This window comes from Littorina saxatilis, linkage group LG6, assembly GCF_037325665.1.
Source record: "Littorina saxatilis isolate snail1 linkage group LG6, US_GU_Lsax_2.0, whole genome shotgun sequence".
NCBI lineage: Eukaryota > Metazoa > Mollusca > Gastropoda > Littorinimorpha > Littorinidae > Littorina > Littorina saxatilis.
In genome coordinates, this window is record NC_090250.1 from 22,752,949 (window position 1) to 22,767,199 (window position 14,251).

The following is a 14,251-nucleotide window of genomic DNA, read 5'->3' on the forward strand; positions in this document are numbered from 1 at the left end:
GCTGTATTTCGAAAACGTTGTTTGTTCTCATGTGTTTACACAACTAGCACATTCCGGCAAGTGTCTATACTCAAAAGAAACTTTGGCAGTACTTGAAACAACCATCTGTCATATATACATGCGAAGTCAAAAATATGTGGGATGTAAGTCAACAAACCTGTGGCAGTTTTTAAAATATTATTTCGTGAAGATTTGAAAGTGTACTCAAACGGTTGAACTACGCCTCGTGCGTAGACACACATTCCTGAAAGTTTCAACGCAACCCACTTGGTCATTGCTAAAATACATGGATTTTAGTTGACTTGGGTATCCCTCAAATTTGACACGTATAAACATCTCATCCGTGAGATCGACACATACATCAGTAGGTACAATGGCACAACACTAGAAATATGCAAGATGGCGAAATAAAACAACCTGTTCTGGATGGATAATCAAGTTGACTTTCTCTTCGTATACAACAGTGACCCAGTTGTGCCTCAGGAATTGTCGTCGGCTTTTTAAAAGGTACCCGAAGTTTTTGTCACATCTCTTTGTCACGTCAAGGGTATCCTTATTTTGACGGCGTAAATGATGATGTTAAAAAAAAATGTGCCAGATAGCGAAGATGCGAGCCTTTAATGGCATAGACAGTTTGAATAAAATGACACAGGAATAAAAGTTTGAGTTGGGGTATGAAAATGGGTGCAATAATATTTTTGCACAGTTTAGATGCTGACAGTTTTTACAGGCATGCAAGCACATTTGCAGAGAGCTGTGCTCTGCAGTCCTTCTTAGCAGCATTTGCAGCGTTTTGTTGTACAGCTCTTCTTGCAGGCACACCTCATGAGTTCTCGGCACACGCTGGATACCTCTTGAAAGCTCGTCCAGAATGACTCCCACTTTCCAGCCTTGAACTGCCAGCCCACAGAGTTTGGAAGTCTAATAGGTAGATGGCTCTTCTCAATCTCATGTCCTGCAGCAGCACCTCACTTGTAAGGGGATTATGGTCAATTTGGCAGCTCTTTTTACTGAAGAGGTACCGTCTAGCACTGTTTACACCCAGTACGTTGCTGGTTTTGTCCTACAAATGTACACCAAAAAGCTCTTGTGCTGCCCTGTCAGTGGTACTCAGCTTACAAAGAGGAGCAGACAACCTGAAGAAAGTTTGAGTGACGTCTTCAAATGCTTGCCATACTTCCCAAGCCTTCTGATTCCCCAATACCATTGAAGAACGACATAGTGTCACAGCCTGTAAGGCTATGCAAAATGGGCAGACAGGGTGACTTCTCTTGGCCAATGGCTTTGGCAATGTGGCGATACACTTCACGAGCAGAAAAAACCGCAACACAGCTGGAATGAGAAGCAGACTGTCTGGCCTCCTCTACATCCATGGTGCAGGAAATCAGCCTGTGGTACCCTTCACACAAAAGATGAAAAGTGACATTTTTATTTGAATGTATTTGAATAATGTTTACTATCTCAGAGAGTCGGTCAAAGCCGGGTTAGCAAGTCTTCACACAACAGACCAAAATGAAAGAAAATTGTATTTCATGAATTCGTATAATTCTTACTGTTTCAGGTTAAAAAACAAACAAACACAGTTTCCAGTGACCCAACTGATTCTGGAATCTTTCTGACCGCTACATTTATTCGCTTCAAACAGTCGCTAACAGAATGTTGACCATAGTGAGGGTTCGTACGTTAAACCCATCAAATTCACAGAGGTCGCTTACAAATGATGTGCAAACATGTTCCAATTAATACAAATAAAAAAATCTTACTGTTAAGATGTATTAGGTAACAAACCTTGATACAGTAGTACTAGTGAAATCGGCTCCCTTCTGTGGCACCGGAATAAATGCAGAACGCTTGTTCCCAGGAACCGGCATGTGGTGTAACTCTTGTATATATCCTGTAAAAATAAAATTCACACCAATGCACGGTCAACTTAAAATAAGCAAAAGGATGAGAAACAAGCAACAAACCAAAATTGTAAAACTCAAAGAGCGGTACCTCTTCATTTTTCAAAACCACTTATCTCATTTGATTAGCATACTGTATGCTTTTGTCTGTTACCTACCGTCTTGGAAAGTTTGATCACAACACTGTAAAGACATGGGGAGTGGAGTGTTTTTATCTCCAGCTGGTCATCCTACTATCTGGCCTACCCTCACTCAGTTTTTGACTCTACCCCTCCCCACCTTATGGAAGTCCTTAACGTAGGCAGGACTAATCATTTATCATACCATGAACAATCTCTTTCTCCTCGCCTTTTATTCAAAGTTCGTTTAATCTGTTTAAAATCACCAGCGTGGCGATCATGATTTCCTTACTTGTAATCAACAGATAGATCTAGATCTATCAGCATCACAATCCAGCTTGATGAGCTATTGCAAGATTACTCTGCATTTCAGCGCTTCATCCGATGAATAACAGACCCCAGGGGAGAATTAAACAGTAAAATGATGTGACATTGGTGAATGGATGCGTATTCTTGAAAACTTACCTTCAGAAACGTTGTTTTCGCTCAAATCAAAACACGCAATGTTGCGGAGGCCGCCATCTGTAATTTTCATGCTGCGGATATATAAAATTCTAAAAACGATCAAATTAAATACCAGAACACAAAAATACCCATAAGAGTATTTATGTCATGCATGTGTTATCAGCAGACAACTTCTGGTGCATGGTAAACCATTGAATTTTACATTTGCTGAGTTGGGAATATTTACTGCTGAGCGCTTTTGGTACGAATTTCGTCTGCTGTAAATGCAGCCTTTTATTCCCTATCAAAGACCAAAAAAACGATTTCTGAAGTGGCTCTGTATCTGAAATCCCTTAAATAATTATAAGGAACAATACCACAAAGTATGATGTTTGTTGCAAGATGTGAATGATTTATGAGTGCGTCTGCAACATACGAGCCCCACTAGTGGGGCTCCTATGTTGCAAAATCATTCAAATCATGCAACAAACACCAAATTAAGCAAATATGAAGAGTTTTATGTGCTTAACAAAACCTGATACAGAGCCATCGCGAAAAATAAAAAATGGGTAGTTTTTAAACAATTTTTCAAAATGGCCGCCAGTGTAAACGGTTGGGTATGTTAGGCATATTTCACTTTATGTGATTAACAGCAAATTTGGCGTAAATGGACATTTGCTTTTGCTTAACAAAACCTGATACAGAGCCACCGTGAAAAAATTAAGAAATCAGTAGTTTTTTTTACAATTTTCAAAATGGCCGCCAATAAAAGGGTATTTAGGCATTTTTGATGCTACAAGACATTCTCTTGCAATAGAAACTAACACAAACACATTTTTAAACAAAACAATACATGTATTGTTGGTGCAGAGAATGATTGGACGGTGTGGGTGGCAGGGTTGAAGAATTTGTGGATTACCTAAACTGTGCAAAAATAAATATATTGCACCAATTTTCATACCAAAACGAAAACATTCATTCCTGTGCTGTTATATTCAATGTATGCTATTGAGGGCACTCAACTTGGCTAACTGGAACACTTTTAAGATAAAAGGTGGCCTTTACATGGGTTATTTGACCGCCGCCCAAATAAGGGTACCCCCAAAATAAAACTGATAAAAATGTAATGTATCAACTCAAAAGTCGACTAAAATTCATAATCGCTGTATTTCGAAAACGTTGTTTGTTCTCATGTGTTTACACAACTAGCACATTCCGGCAAGTGTCTATACTCAAAAGAAACTTTGGCAGTACTTGAAACAACCATCTGTCATATATACATGCGAAGTCAAAAATATGTGGGATGTAAGTCAACAAACCTGTGGCAGTTTTTAAAATATTATTTCGTGAAGATTTGAAAGTGTACTCAAACGGTTGAACTACGCCTCGTGCGTAGACACACATTCCTGAAAGTTTCAACGCAACCCACTTGGTCATTGCTAAAATACATGGATTTTAGTTGACTTGGGTATCCCTCAAATTTGACACGTATAAACATCTCATCCGTGAGATCGACACATACATCAGTAGGTACAATGGCACAACACTAGAAATATGCAAGATGGCGAAATAAAACAACCTGTTCTGGATGGATAATCAAGTTGACTTTCTCTTCGTATACAACAGTGACCCAGTTGTGCCTCAGGAATTGTCGTCGGCTTTTTAAAAGGTACCCGAAGTTTTTGTCACATCTCTTTGTCACGTCAAGGGTATCCTTATTTTGACGGCGTAAATGATGATGTTAAAAAAAAATGTGCCAGATAGCGAAGATGCGAGCCTTTAATGGCATAGACAGTTTGAATAAAATGACACAGGAATAAAAGTTTGAGTTGGGGTATGAAAATGGGTGCAATAATATTTTTGCACAGTTTAGATGCTGACAGTTTTTACAGGCATGCAAGCACATTTGCAGAGAGCTGTGCTCTGCAGTCCTTCTTAGCAGCATTTGCAGCGTTTTGTTGTACAGCTCTTCTTGCAGGCACACCTCATGAGTTCTCGGCACACGCTGGATACCTCTTGAAAGCTCGTCCAGAATGACTCCCACTTTCCAGCCTTGAACTGCCAGCCCACAGAGTTTGGAAGTCTAATAGGTAGATGGCTCTTCTCAATCTCATGTCCTGCAGCAGCACCTCACTTGTAAGGGGATTATGGTCAATTTGGCAGCTCTTTTTACTGAAGAGGTACCGTCTAGCACTGTTTACACCCAGTACGTTGCTGGTTTTGTCCTACAAATGTACACCAAAAAGCTCTTGTGCTGCCCTGTCAGTGGTACTCAGCTTACAAAGAGGAGCAGACAACCTGAAGAAAGTTTGAGTGACGTCTTCAAATGCTTGCCATACTTCCCAAGCCTTCTGATTCCCCAATACCATTGAAGAACGACATAGTGTCACAGCCTGTAAGGCTATGCAAAATGGGCAGACAGGGTGACTTCTCTTGGCCAATGGCTTTGGCAATGTGGCGATACACTTCACGAGCAGAAAAAACCGCAACACAGCTGGAATGAGAAGCAGACTGTCTGGCCTCCTCTACATCCATGGTGCAGGAAATCAGCCTGTGGTACCCTTCACACAAAAGATGAAAAGTGACATTTTTATTTGAATGTATTTGAATAATGTTTACTATCTCAGAGAGTCGGTCAAAGCCGGGTTAGCAAGTCTTCACACAACAGACCAAAATGAAAGAAAATTGTATTTCATGAATTCGTATAATTCTTACTGTTTCAGGTTAAAAAACAAACAAACACAGTTTCCAGTGACCCAACTGATTCTGGAATCTTTCTGACCGCTACATTTATTCGCTTCAAACAGTCGCTAACAGAATGTTGACCATAGTGAGGGTTCGTACGTTAAACCCATCAAATTCACAGAGGTCGCTTACAAATGATGTGCAAACATGTTCCAATTAATACAAATAAAAAAATCTTACTGTTAAGATGTATTAGGTAACAAACCTTGATACAGTAGTACTAGTGAAATCGGCTCCCTTCTGTGGCACCGGAATAAATGCAGAACGCTTGTTCCCAGGAACCGGCATGTGGTGTAACTCTTGTATATATCCTGTAAAAATAAAATTCACACCAATGCACGGTCAACTTAAAATAAGCAAAAGGATGAGAAACAAGCAACAAACCAAAATTGTAAAACTCAAAGAGCGGTACCTCTTCATTTTTCAAAACCACTTATCTCATTTGATTAGCATACTGTATGCTTTTGTCTGTTACCTACCGTCTTGGAAAGTTTGATCACAACACTGTAAAGACATGGGGAGTGGAGTGTTTTTATCTCCAGCTGGTCATCCTACTATCTGGCCTACCCTCACTCAGTTTTTGACTCTACCCCTCCCCACCTTATGGAAGTCCTTAACGTAGGCAGGACTAATCATTTATCATACCATGAACAATCTCTTTCTCCTCGCCTTTTATTCAAAGTTCGTTTGATCTGTTTAAAATCACCAGCGTGGCGATCATGATTTCCTTACTTGTAATCAACAGATAGATCTAGATCTATCAGCATCACAATCCAGCTTGATGAGCTATTGCAAGATTACTCTGCATTTCAGCGCTTCATCCGATGAATAACAGACCCCAGGGGAGAATTAAACAGTAAAATGATGTGACATTGGTGAATGGATGCGTATTCTTGAAAACTTACCTTCAGAAACGTTGTTTTCGCTCAAATCAAAACACGCAATGTTGCGGAGGCCGCCATCTTAAATTTTCATGCTGCGGATATATAAAATTCTAAAAACGATCAAATTAAATACCAGAACACAAAAATACCCATAAGAGTATTTATGTCATGCATGTGTTATCAGCAGACAACTTCTGGTGCATGGTAAACCATTGAATTTTACATTTGCTGAGTTGGGAATATTTACTGCTGAGCGCTTTTGGTACGAATTTCGTCTGCTGTAAATGCAGCCTTTTATTCCCTATCAAAGACCAAAAAAACGATTTCTGAAGTGGCTCTGTATCTGAAATCCCTTAAATAATTATAAGGAACAATACCACAAAGTATGATGTTTGTTGCAAGATGTGAATGATTTATGAGTGCGTCTGCAACATACGAGCCCCACTAACAAGATGTATGGTTCAGAGCTCTGGACAAATGATCCTCGAGGTAGAGCTCTACACACATGGTGCATGGATAACAGTTCTGCACACACGATGGATAAGAGCACTACACATTGATGAATGGATATGATCCACACACACATAACGAGTTATTGACCACTTCTACACACATGTTGGATTTGTAAGTAGAGGTTACATGCCGAGTCTCAGTGATTATTAAAAATAATGGTCGAAGTTGGCGGATCATGAAAAATGCAAGCTTCAGCGAGCTTTTTCATGACCGCGAACTGAGACCATTATTTTTAATAATCACTGAGACGAGGTGTGTAACCTCTTTATTCCTCCTTTCTTCAGTTATTCAAAGAAAACAGGAGTTTTTGTGCGAAAGTTTGATCGAATCCGAATCACTCAACCAGTCAACCTGCGCAGGCGATCGATTAATGCGCGGTTGTATAGTTCCGTGCAAATCGTTCCATTCTGTTAACACTTCTTGTCAGTTTCCCTGTTTTGGACTAAAATCAAGTACACAGATATGCTGTTATTCTGCTGTGGCGGTAAAGGCAGATATTGTGTGTTCTGTTTATGTTTTAGTATCGCTTAGGATAATGTTCTTTCGTCAAATGGGACTAGCAGACGAACTTTTGCACCCGTGTTCCAACGCTAATTACTGTATGAAGTTCAGTTTTCTTGGGAAAATAGTGTATGAAACCGTTTTATGTTGTTTAAATTGATGAGATGTGTGCATTTGGTTGCGTGTGATCTGTTTATAAAATGAAATATTGTTGACTGAAAACTGACCGTCGGATTATCCTTGGCACAAAGGGTCAAAAATAAAAAAATTAAGCCCTACACATGGCAAATAAAAAGCAGATTTGCACGCATGATGATGTAGGGGGTATGTCACAGCATGCACGCGCAAGCCCCATGAAACATGATGTATAGGTAATATCTGGAAAGGATCCCTTCACACATGGTGTAGGGGGTGGGGGGGGTATGATGTAGGGGTGATATATCACTGTATACAGCATGCACGCGCAAGCCCCATGAAATATGATGTATGGGTAGTATCTGGAAAGGATCTCTTCACACATGGTGTAGGGGGGGGGGGGGTATGATGTAGGGGTGATATATCACTATATACAGCATGCACGCGCAAGCCCCATGAAACATGATGTATGGGTAATATCTGGAAAGGATCTCTTCACACATGGTGTAGGGGGGGTATGATGTAGGGGTGATATATCACTGTATACAGCATGCACGCGCAAGCCCCATGACACATGTTGTATGGGTAATATCTGGAAAGGATCTCTTCACACATGGTGTAGGGGGGGGGGGGTATGATGTAGGGGTGATATATCACTGTATACAGCATGCACGCGCAAGCCCCATGACACATGATGTATGGGTAATATCTGGAAAGGATCTCTTCACACATAGTGTAGGGGGGGGGGGGGTATGATGTAGGGGTGATATATCACTGTATACAGCATGCACGCGTAAGCCCCATGACACATGATGTATGGGTAATATCTGGAAAGGATCTCTTCACACATGGTGTAGGGGGGGGGGTATGATGTAGGGGTGATATATCACTGTATACAGCATGCATGCGCAAGCCCCGACCATGAAACATGCTGTATGGATAATGTCTGTAAAAGATCTCTGCACGCATGATGTGTGGGATATATCGCTGCATCAGTGCATGCAGCATGTAGGGCGACGTGCAAGCCCCCATGATGTATGGATAATATCTGGAAAGCATCTCTGCAAGTATGATGAAGGGGTTATGTCACTCGGTATGCAGCATTTACGTGCAAGCCCCAATGAAACATGCTGTATGGGTAATGTCTGGAAAGCATCTCTGCAAGAATGATGCAGGGGTTATATATCGCAACATGTACGTACAAGCCTCCATGAAACCTGATGTATGGATAATATCTGGAAAGGATCTCTGCACGCATGATGTATGGGATATATCGCTGCATGCAGCATGTAGGCCGACGTGCAAGCCCCCATGACGTATGGATAATATCTCAAATTATCTCTGCACGCATGATGCAGGGGTTATATATCGCAGCATTTACATGCAAGCCTCCATGAAACATGATGTATGGATACTATCTGGAAAGCATCTCTGCAAGCATGATGTAGGGGTTATGTCACTGCATGCAGCATATACGTGCAAGCACCAATGAAAAATGATGTATGAATAATGTCTGGCAAGGATCCCCGCAAGCATGATGTAGAGGTTGGATTTTACGTCCAGCAAACAAACAAAACACTGAAGACCTCTTCAGCCAAGGTCAAAGCGATCCAGTACAGGATGTTGAAAACGACGAAAGAAGCAGGAACACCTCCCACTGTGCTGTTCTTATTTCCAAACGGTTTACACCTGTAGAAAGTCCAGCAAACAAACTTCTTTCTATCTTCTTCTGCATTCATGCGCTGAAACTCCTACGTACACTTTGTGTTTTTTGCACGAGTGAGTTTTTACTGTTTGTATCCCGCCATTTAGGTAGCCAAACGTCGCTTTCCGGGGACAGCAAACGAACAAAACACAGCAGACCTCTTCAACCGAGATCGATGTAAGCGATCCAGTACAGGATGTTGAGAACGATGAAGGAAGCAGGGAAAACCACACGTGCGGCACGGTCAATCTTGCTGACGCTGTTGAGACCCAGGGCATTTCGCACGCGCTTGTTGAGGCGGGTCTTTCTGGCGGACAACAGGCAAGACAGAGCGACGGTCAGGCTGCGTGGACATGCAGAGCTGAATTTAGTGGGCCCCTGGCGGCCCACACCGTTGTCCAGTTCGTCTGCGGTCAGTCCTAGTTCCGATTCCATCGAGTCCTTTGAAGGCAGAGAAAAAAAAACAACGATGAGCGCAGATTCATTAAAAGTAAGAAAACATCAAGTTAGTAAGAGGGTGAAGCCTGTCATAATTGGGCGAAGTCGACTACGTAAAGTATACTTCGCGAAGCTTGTTGCACGAAGCTATAGCACTACATTTTCGGTAAAAAGTCTATGCGCAGTCTTCGCAAAATCGACTTCGGGCTCAATTAAGGACGTGCTTTAAGGTGAATAGAGGTGGCTGGAAGCTACAGGACTGGCACAGAAGAAAATCAACTCTCAGATGAGAGAGAAGGAGAAAGAAGAACAGTACCCTGCATAGTATGTTAATGAATCGAACCTTTACGCTACTACTTTCAAATTTGTAGAAATGTTTATATGCGTAATAATGTCAGTGAAGGGAAAAAAGATCATGCAATTTTTTTTCAAAATAACTGCATCAAATCAATCAAATAAATGTTATAATGTCAAGCAATAGAAATTATAGTGGTGGTGCAGGTGCATAAAACATACGAAACGCTGCAACATTATGATCATTTAAATATATGTACTAACCAATACAATCATTATTGACAAAACACCCCACTGCATAAAAACACCCTCATCTTTAAGATATAAAAGATTCAAACACTGGGTAACGCTACTCAGTTGCTGCTAGCTTTCCACTGGGATGAAGCGACCCGAAATTCCCAGTGATGAGACAATAAAGTAATGAAAATGAAAATGAAAACACAAAAATCACATGTTCATTGAGGCATGTTCACTGGTGTATCGCCCACCTCATCCTCATCCCTCAGAATCAGGCTGCCTCTCCATGGGTTCAGCAGTTCCATACTTGGTGCAGTGATGCACGATTGTGAACTGCACGATGGTGACCCTCGGGAAAATATGCAAGCTATTCAGGACTCGGAGTGTGTAATCTATATGCATCACTTACCTCATCCTCATCCTCAGAATCAGGCTGCCTCTCCATGGGTTCAGCAGTTCCATACTTGGTGAAGTGATGCACGATGGCGAACTGCACGATGGTGGCGAAGATGTAGAAGAAACACATGAGCACGTAGATGTCCAGCGCCGTGGAGTAGGCGACTCTGGGCAGGTTGTCACGACTCTCCAGCGCCAGGTACGTCATGGTCAGCATTGTGGTGGACCCTGGATATAAGAGACCCAAGGTTGTCCATTAAAATGTCCATTAACACTTTCGTGACGGGATGCGACTATATTAGTAATAGCGCTGCAACGCCCACGGACGGGAAGCGACTATTTTAGTATTAGACATACAAGGTACACGACTCGTGATTGCTTCCCGGTTTTTGAAGCTTGCAAATAAATTGAGTTGTTTCCCTTGATACACTTGGCGTCCCCTTCTGCCATTTGCAAATCCGCCTGATTTGTGTGCGTTTTTGAGGAAAAAAAATGAATCAAAGGCGAGCCTTGTCTCGGGAGGAGATTCTTCGGATGTTGGACCTAGAGGATCCCGTAGAGCATGATTCGGACGTATCGTTTTCGCCTCACGAAAGCGATACAAGCAGTGAAAGTGAGGAAGAAACAGTCCCGTTGTTGCTAGTACGAGTCGGCAAACTACACGTGGTTGGCGGTGATACTGCTAGACGAACATGTATCTCGGAATCGTGCAGGAGCTATGGGGGCGTGGCAGCACTGATAACAATGGATGGCTGGAGCCTTCAAATCCTTTTGGAATTGTTCATAGGTGTACAGTTGGTACTTTGTTGTGAAAATGTGACTTATATTCAATATGGATTACCTAGACATCATTTGGTGAGTGTTAGATCTACAGTTTTGTTTCATTTGAGTCAGGATGCTGTGAGTGAATGCGTGATTTGCTTGTTTTTTTTCTTTGTACTGTCTCCTTATTTCTGTGTACAATGTTAACAATATTTCAGCTAATTCATAGGTTTTACACCTTGTTTGGTTATAACATTATTTATAATACTTTCTGTTAAAAAATAACTTTTAAAAAAAGCAGTAGAAAATAAAACACACACAAAAAAACGTTAAAAAACACAAATTATCCCCCTTTCACCCCCCTTTCACCCCCCTTTGCTAAAACAAATCGCGTGACAAACTTATAAATAGCACGACTGAACTGGGCATCCATTTTTGAATTAGTACACACAATTTGGTGGTGATTGGACTTAATTCAAGCTTGCTAGACAGATTTCTTTACAGTTACTGATTTTTGGGAAGTTTCTTGGTGGCAAGCTTGGGCAGGCAGGACGTAAACGCCGTGGCAGTGCTAGTCACAATAGTGTTAAACCCGAATAGCACTCCAATTATACCCCCAAAAGACGCTCCGTTAAGGAGTTACCCCGACGGAATATGCACAGTTTGGCTTTATGATACAAAGTTAGCCCTTTCTTTGCTGCATCAGAATTTGACATTTAAAATATGATTTTAACGTAGCGATTGTAGAAAATGGAAGGAATGTGGGATAACTGTGGGTATCTCCAGGCGGTCTTTTTTCCTCCTGGTTGACGTTCATTTAAGTAGTTTTCACCGTTTTATATTCGATTAAATAACGAAAACTATTTATTTTTCGAAAGTACACACCTTGAAGATAACGATAAAGTAATAAGAGTCGTAGAGATCAACTTTGTTTGCGTTTTATGGGGCATTACGTCATCCATGATGGCGTCAGAATGTTCTTTTTCCGGTCATAGCGCATACAACTTTAGTGTTTTCTACGAGCACAGACTATCAAGCTTAACAAATAAAGCACGTGAGCATTGTGTGATGTACCGTGAATATTACGATATGCATTTGGTATGTGTTTACTCTGCAACAGTCGAGATAACCTGTATATTGTAACTTTACCCCCATTTTGTAAGAATCTGTACGTGCATGCCAGAGTTGTATTAGTAGTGCTCCAGAGAAAACTATTTTAGGAAAACATATCAAATTTGAAAAACATATCTTGGAGTGCATATTTATCCACAAAGAGTGTTTTTTTAATTTGGCATTAAGCTTATTTTTTTAAACTTTTGATTGTACGTGACAGTGGATGGTACGTAAACATTACTAAGCAGTGCTAAGTTTTGCATATGTGTTTGAGAAAAGGACTCGTTATGACGAGGTGAACAAATGTCAATGGTAATTTATCAAAGTATTAATGCACCCTGCTATTTAAAGGCATTTCATGGGATATAAATGCTGGTTATTCCCCTCAGACGCGTAAAAACGTTCAAACCAAAAATGCCGCGTCAGATTTCAGTAATGGTCATAGTGTGTGGCAGCTAAATCTATAATAATTATATCTACAAAAATAAATCTCTTATAGATAAGAATGTCATTTGTCATAATATAAACCATATCTACTTAGGATAAGAGTACAATTATTCACAATCGAATTAAAGCGTGCGATAGTGCTCACGCGAGTGTGGGTGGGCGCGCGGGAGCGTGTGTGTGTGTGTGAGTGTGTGTGTGTGTGTGTGTGTGTGTTTGTTTGGGTAAGCGTTATGAAAGAGAGAGAGAGAGAGAGAGAGAGAGAGAGATTGTCAACTCAGTCAGAGGTTTGTTGTGCTGTGACGTCACAGACAGCAGACGACGAAACCACTGTAGGCCTACAGCTGAACTGGCAGCAACGGACGAGAGTTTGCACCAGAGGACGTTTACGACCTAGCCTCCAACTGCTCAACGAACGCCCAACTGAAATCAAAACTGTTAAACAAAAAGAGAAATCGCGCCCTCTTAAAAGTCGTGTGTGCGAGAAAAGGTGGAAAGAAGACGCTGATTGCAAGGGGAGACGACTACGTCCTGACATATGACTGCGAAACAGCACAGACATCGTCATTCCGACAAGAGGAGGAAACGCCCCCGGGTGTCCGGCGCCTGGCCCAAGTCGACCGCAACGCCTTTCAAGAAGAAATCGACCACATAACTGCTGACCTTCATGTTGTGTCGACACTGGTACAGTGCTACCTCCGTGCCATGCCAGACTGACTCTTTTAACTAAACTGCAGGCAGTGTTGCAAAATGCCATAACAAAAACCGCGAACTGTTATTTCCTGACTTAGCATCTGAGTCAGACGCGTCAAGAACGATGCATTATTCTGTTTTCTTCTCAAGAAAATCGCGGAGTTCGACTACCCCCTACCCCCTCCCTCCCCCTTTGAAATGAACCGTGTGTGTTTATTCAATAAAATGTCTTTCGTCTTACGTCTCTCTCTAGCTCGCTCGCTCGATCGGGAACGACCCAATTTCAGGATTACATTTTTGTTTTAAAAAGAAAAAGTTTTGATGTTGGGGCTGTTTTAGCGGCTTTTCAGTGTGATCTGTGTGTGAAGGTGAATAAAAACAGGGGTGATACAGCCTGTTTGAATTATGGATTCCCAGACGAGGCTTCTGTGTCATAAGGTCTTACACGGGGAGGGGGTGGTGGATGGGGGTTTGGGGGATGGAGAGATTTAAAAGACTGTGACCCGCTCCAACGAAAGGATAACAAAGTCGCTGAGGCCGAACAGAGTTACACCAATAAACCTGAGCCATCGCAACAAATTTGGAATTTGAGATTTTTGCATTTCTGCACTCTACCAAATGTGTTATATATATCTATTCTGTTAATATCAATTTCAGATTCGCTTTGCAAATATAATAAAAATGAGGTTTTATTGCACTGCAGACGCAAAATAAGCACCCTTTTATCCCCACATTACTGTTTCTTTCTTCGCTTTTTGTACTTAAAACAAAATTCATTTTCATTTTTTGTGATGCGTGTTGAAAAAAAGTTTAAATCATCATTAGTCACTTTTAAACTTTTGCAGTTAAACCAAAAACACTGTTGCAAGGGATTTTGTGCAAATTTACTCCTGTTACCTTCACGCCTGCTTTTCTTAAAATTGC

The 14,251-nt window shown here is 41.3% G+C and overlaps 1 protein-coding gene and 2 long non-coding RNA genes across 3 annotated transcripts in view; all 3 read right to left on the bottom strand.

Annotated features, from left to right (window-relative positions):
- Nucleotides 1–571: 571 nt before the first annotated feature.
- Nucleotides 572–2,544, bottom strand: LOC138968774 (uncharacterized). The gene is made up of 3 exons (XR_011456279.1): nt 2,489–2,544; nt 1,789–1,894; nt 572–1,399 (listed from the first exon to the last, which is right to left on the bottom strand). It is a non-coding gene; the product is annotated as an uncharacterized lncRNA (long non-coding RNA).
- A 1,910-nt stretch (nt 2,545–4,454) lies between these two features.
- LOC138968773 (uncharacterized) lies at nt 4,455–6,177 on the bottom strand. Its single transcript, XR_011456278.1, has 3 exons — nt 6,118–6,177; nt 5,418–5,523; nt 4,455–5,028 (listed from the first exon to the last, which is right to left on the bottom strand). It is a non-coding gene; the product is annotated as an uncharacterized lncRNA (long non-coding RNA).
- Nucleotides 6,178–8,684: 2,507 nt separating this feature from the next.
- LOC138967961 (gamma-aminobutyric acid receptor alpha-like) overlaps nt 8,685–14,251 on the bottom strand; it is a 28,386-nt gene continuing 22,819 nt past the window's right edge. Inside the window, exons 8-9 of the mRNA XM_070340521.1 lie at nt 10,329–10,543; nt 8,685–9,391 (exon numbers count right to left, since the gene is read on the bottom strand). Of these exons, the coding sequence (XP_070196622.1) occupies nt 9,113–9,391; nt 10,329–10,543 (494 nt within the window). The 3' untranslated portion in view covers nt 8,685–9,112. The remainder of the gene's footprint in view (nt 9,392–10,328; nt 10,544–14,251) is intronic.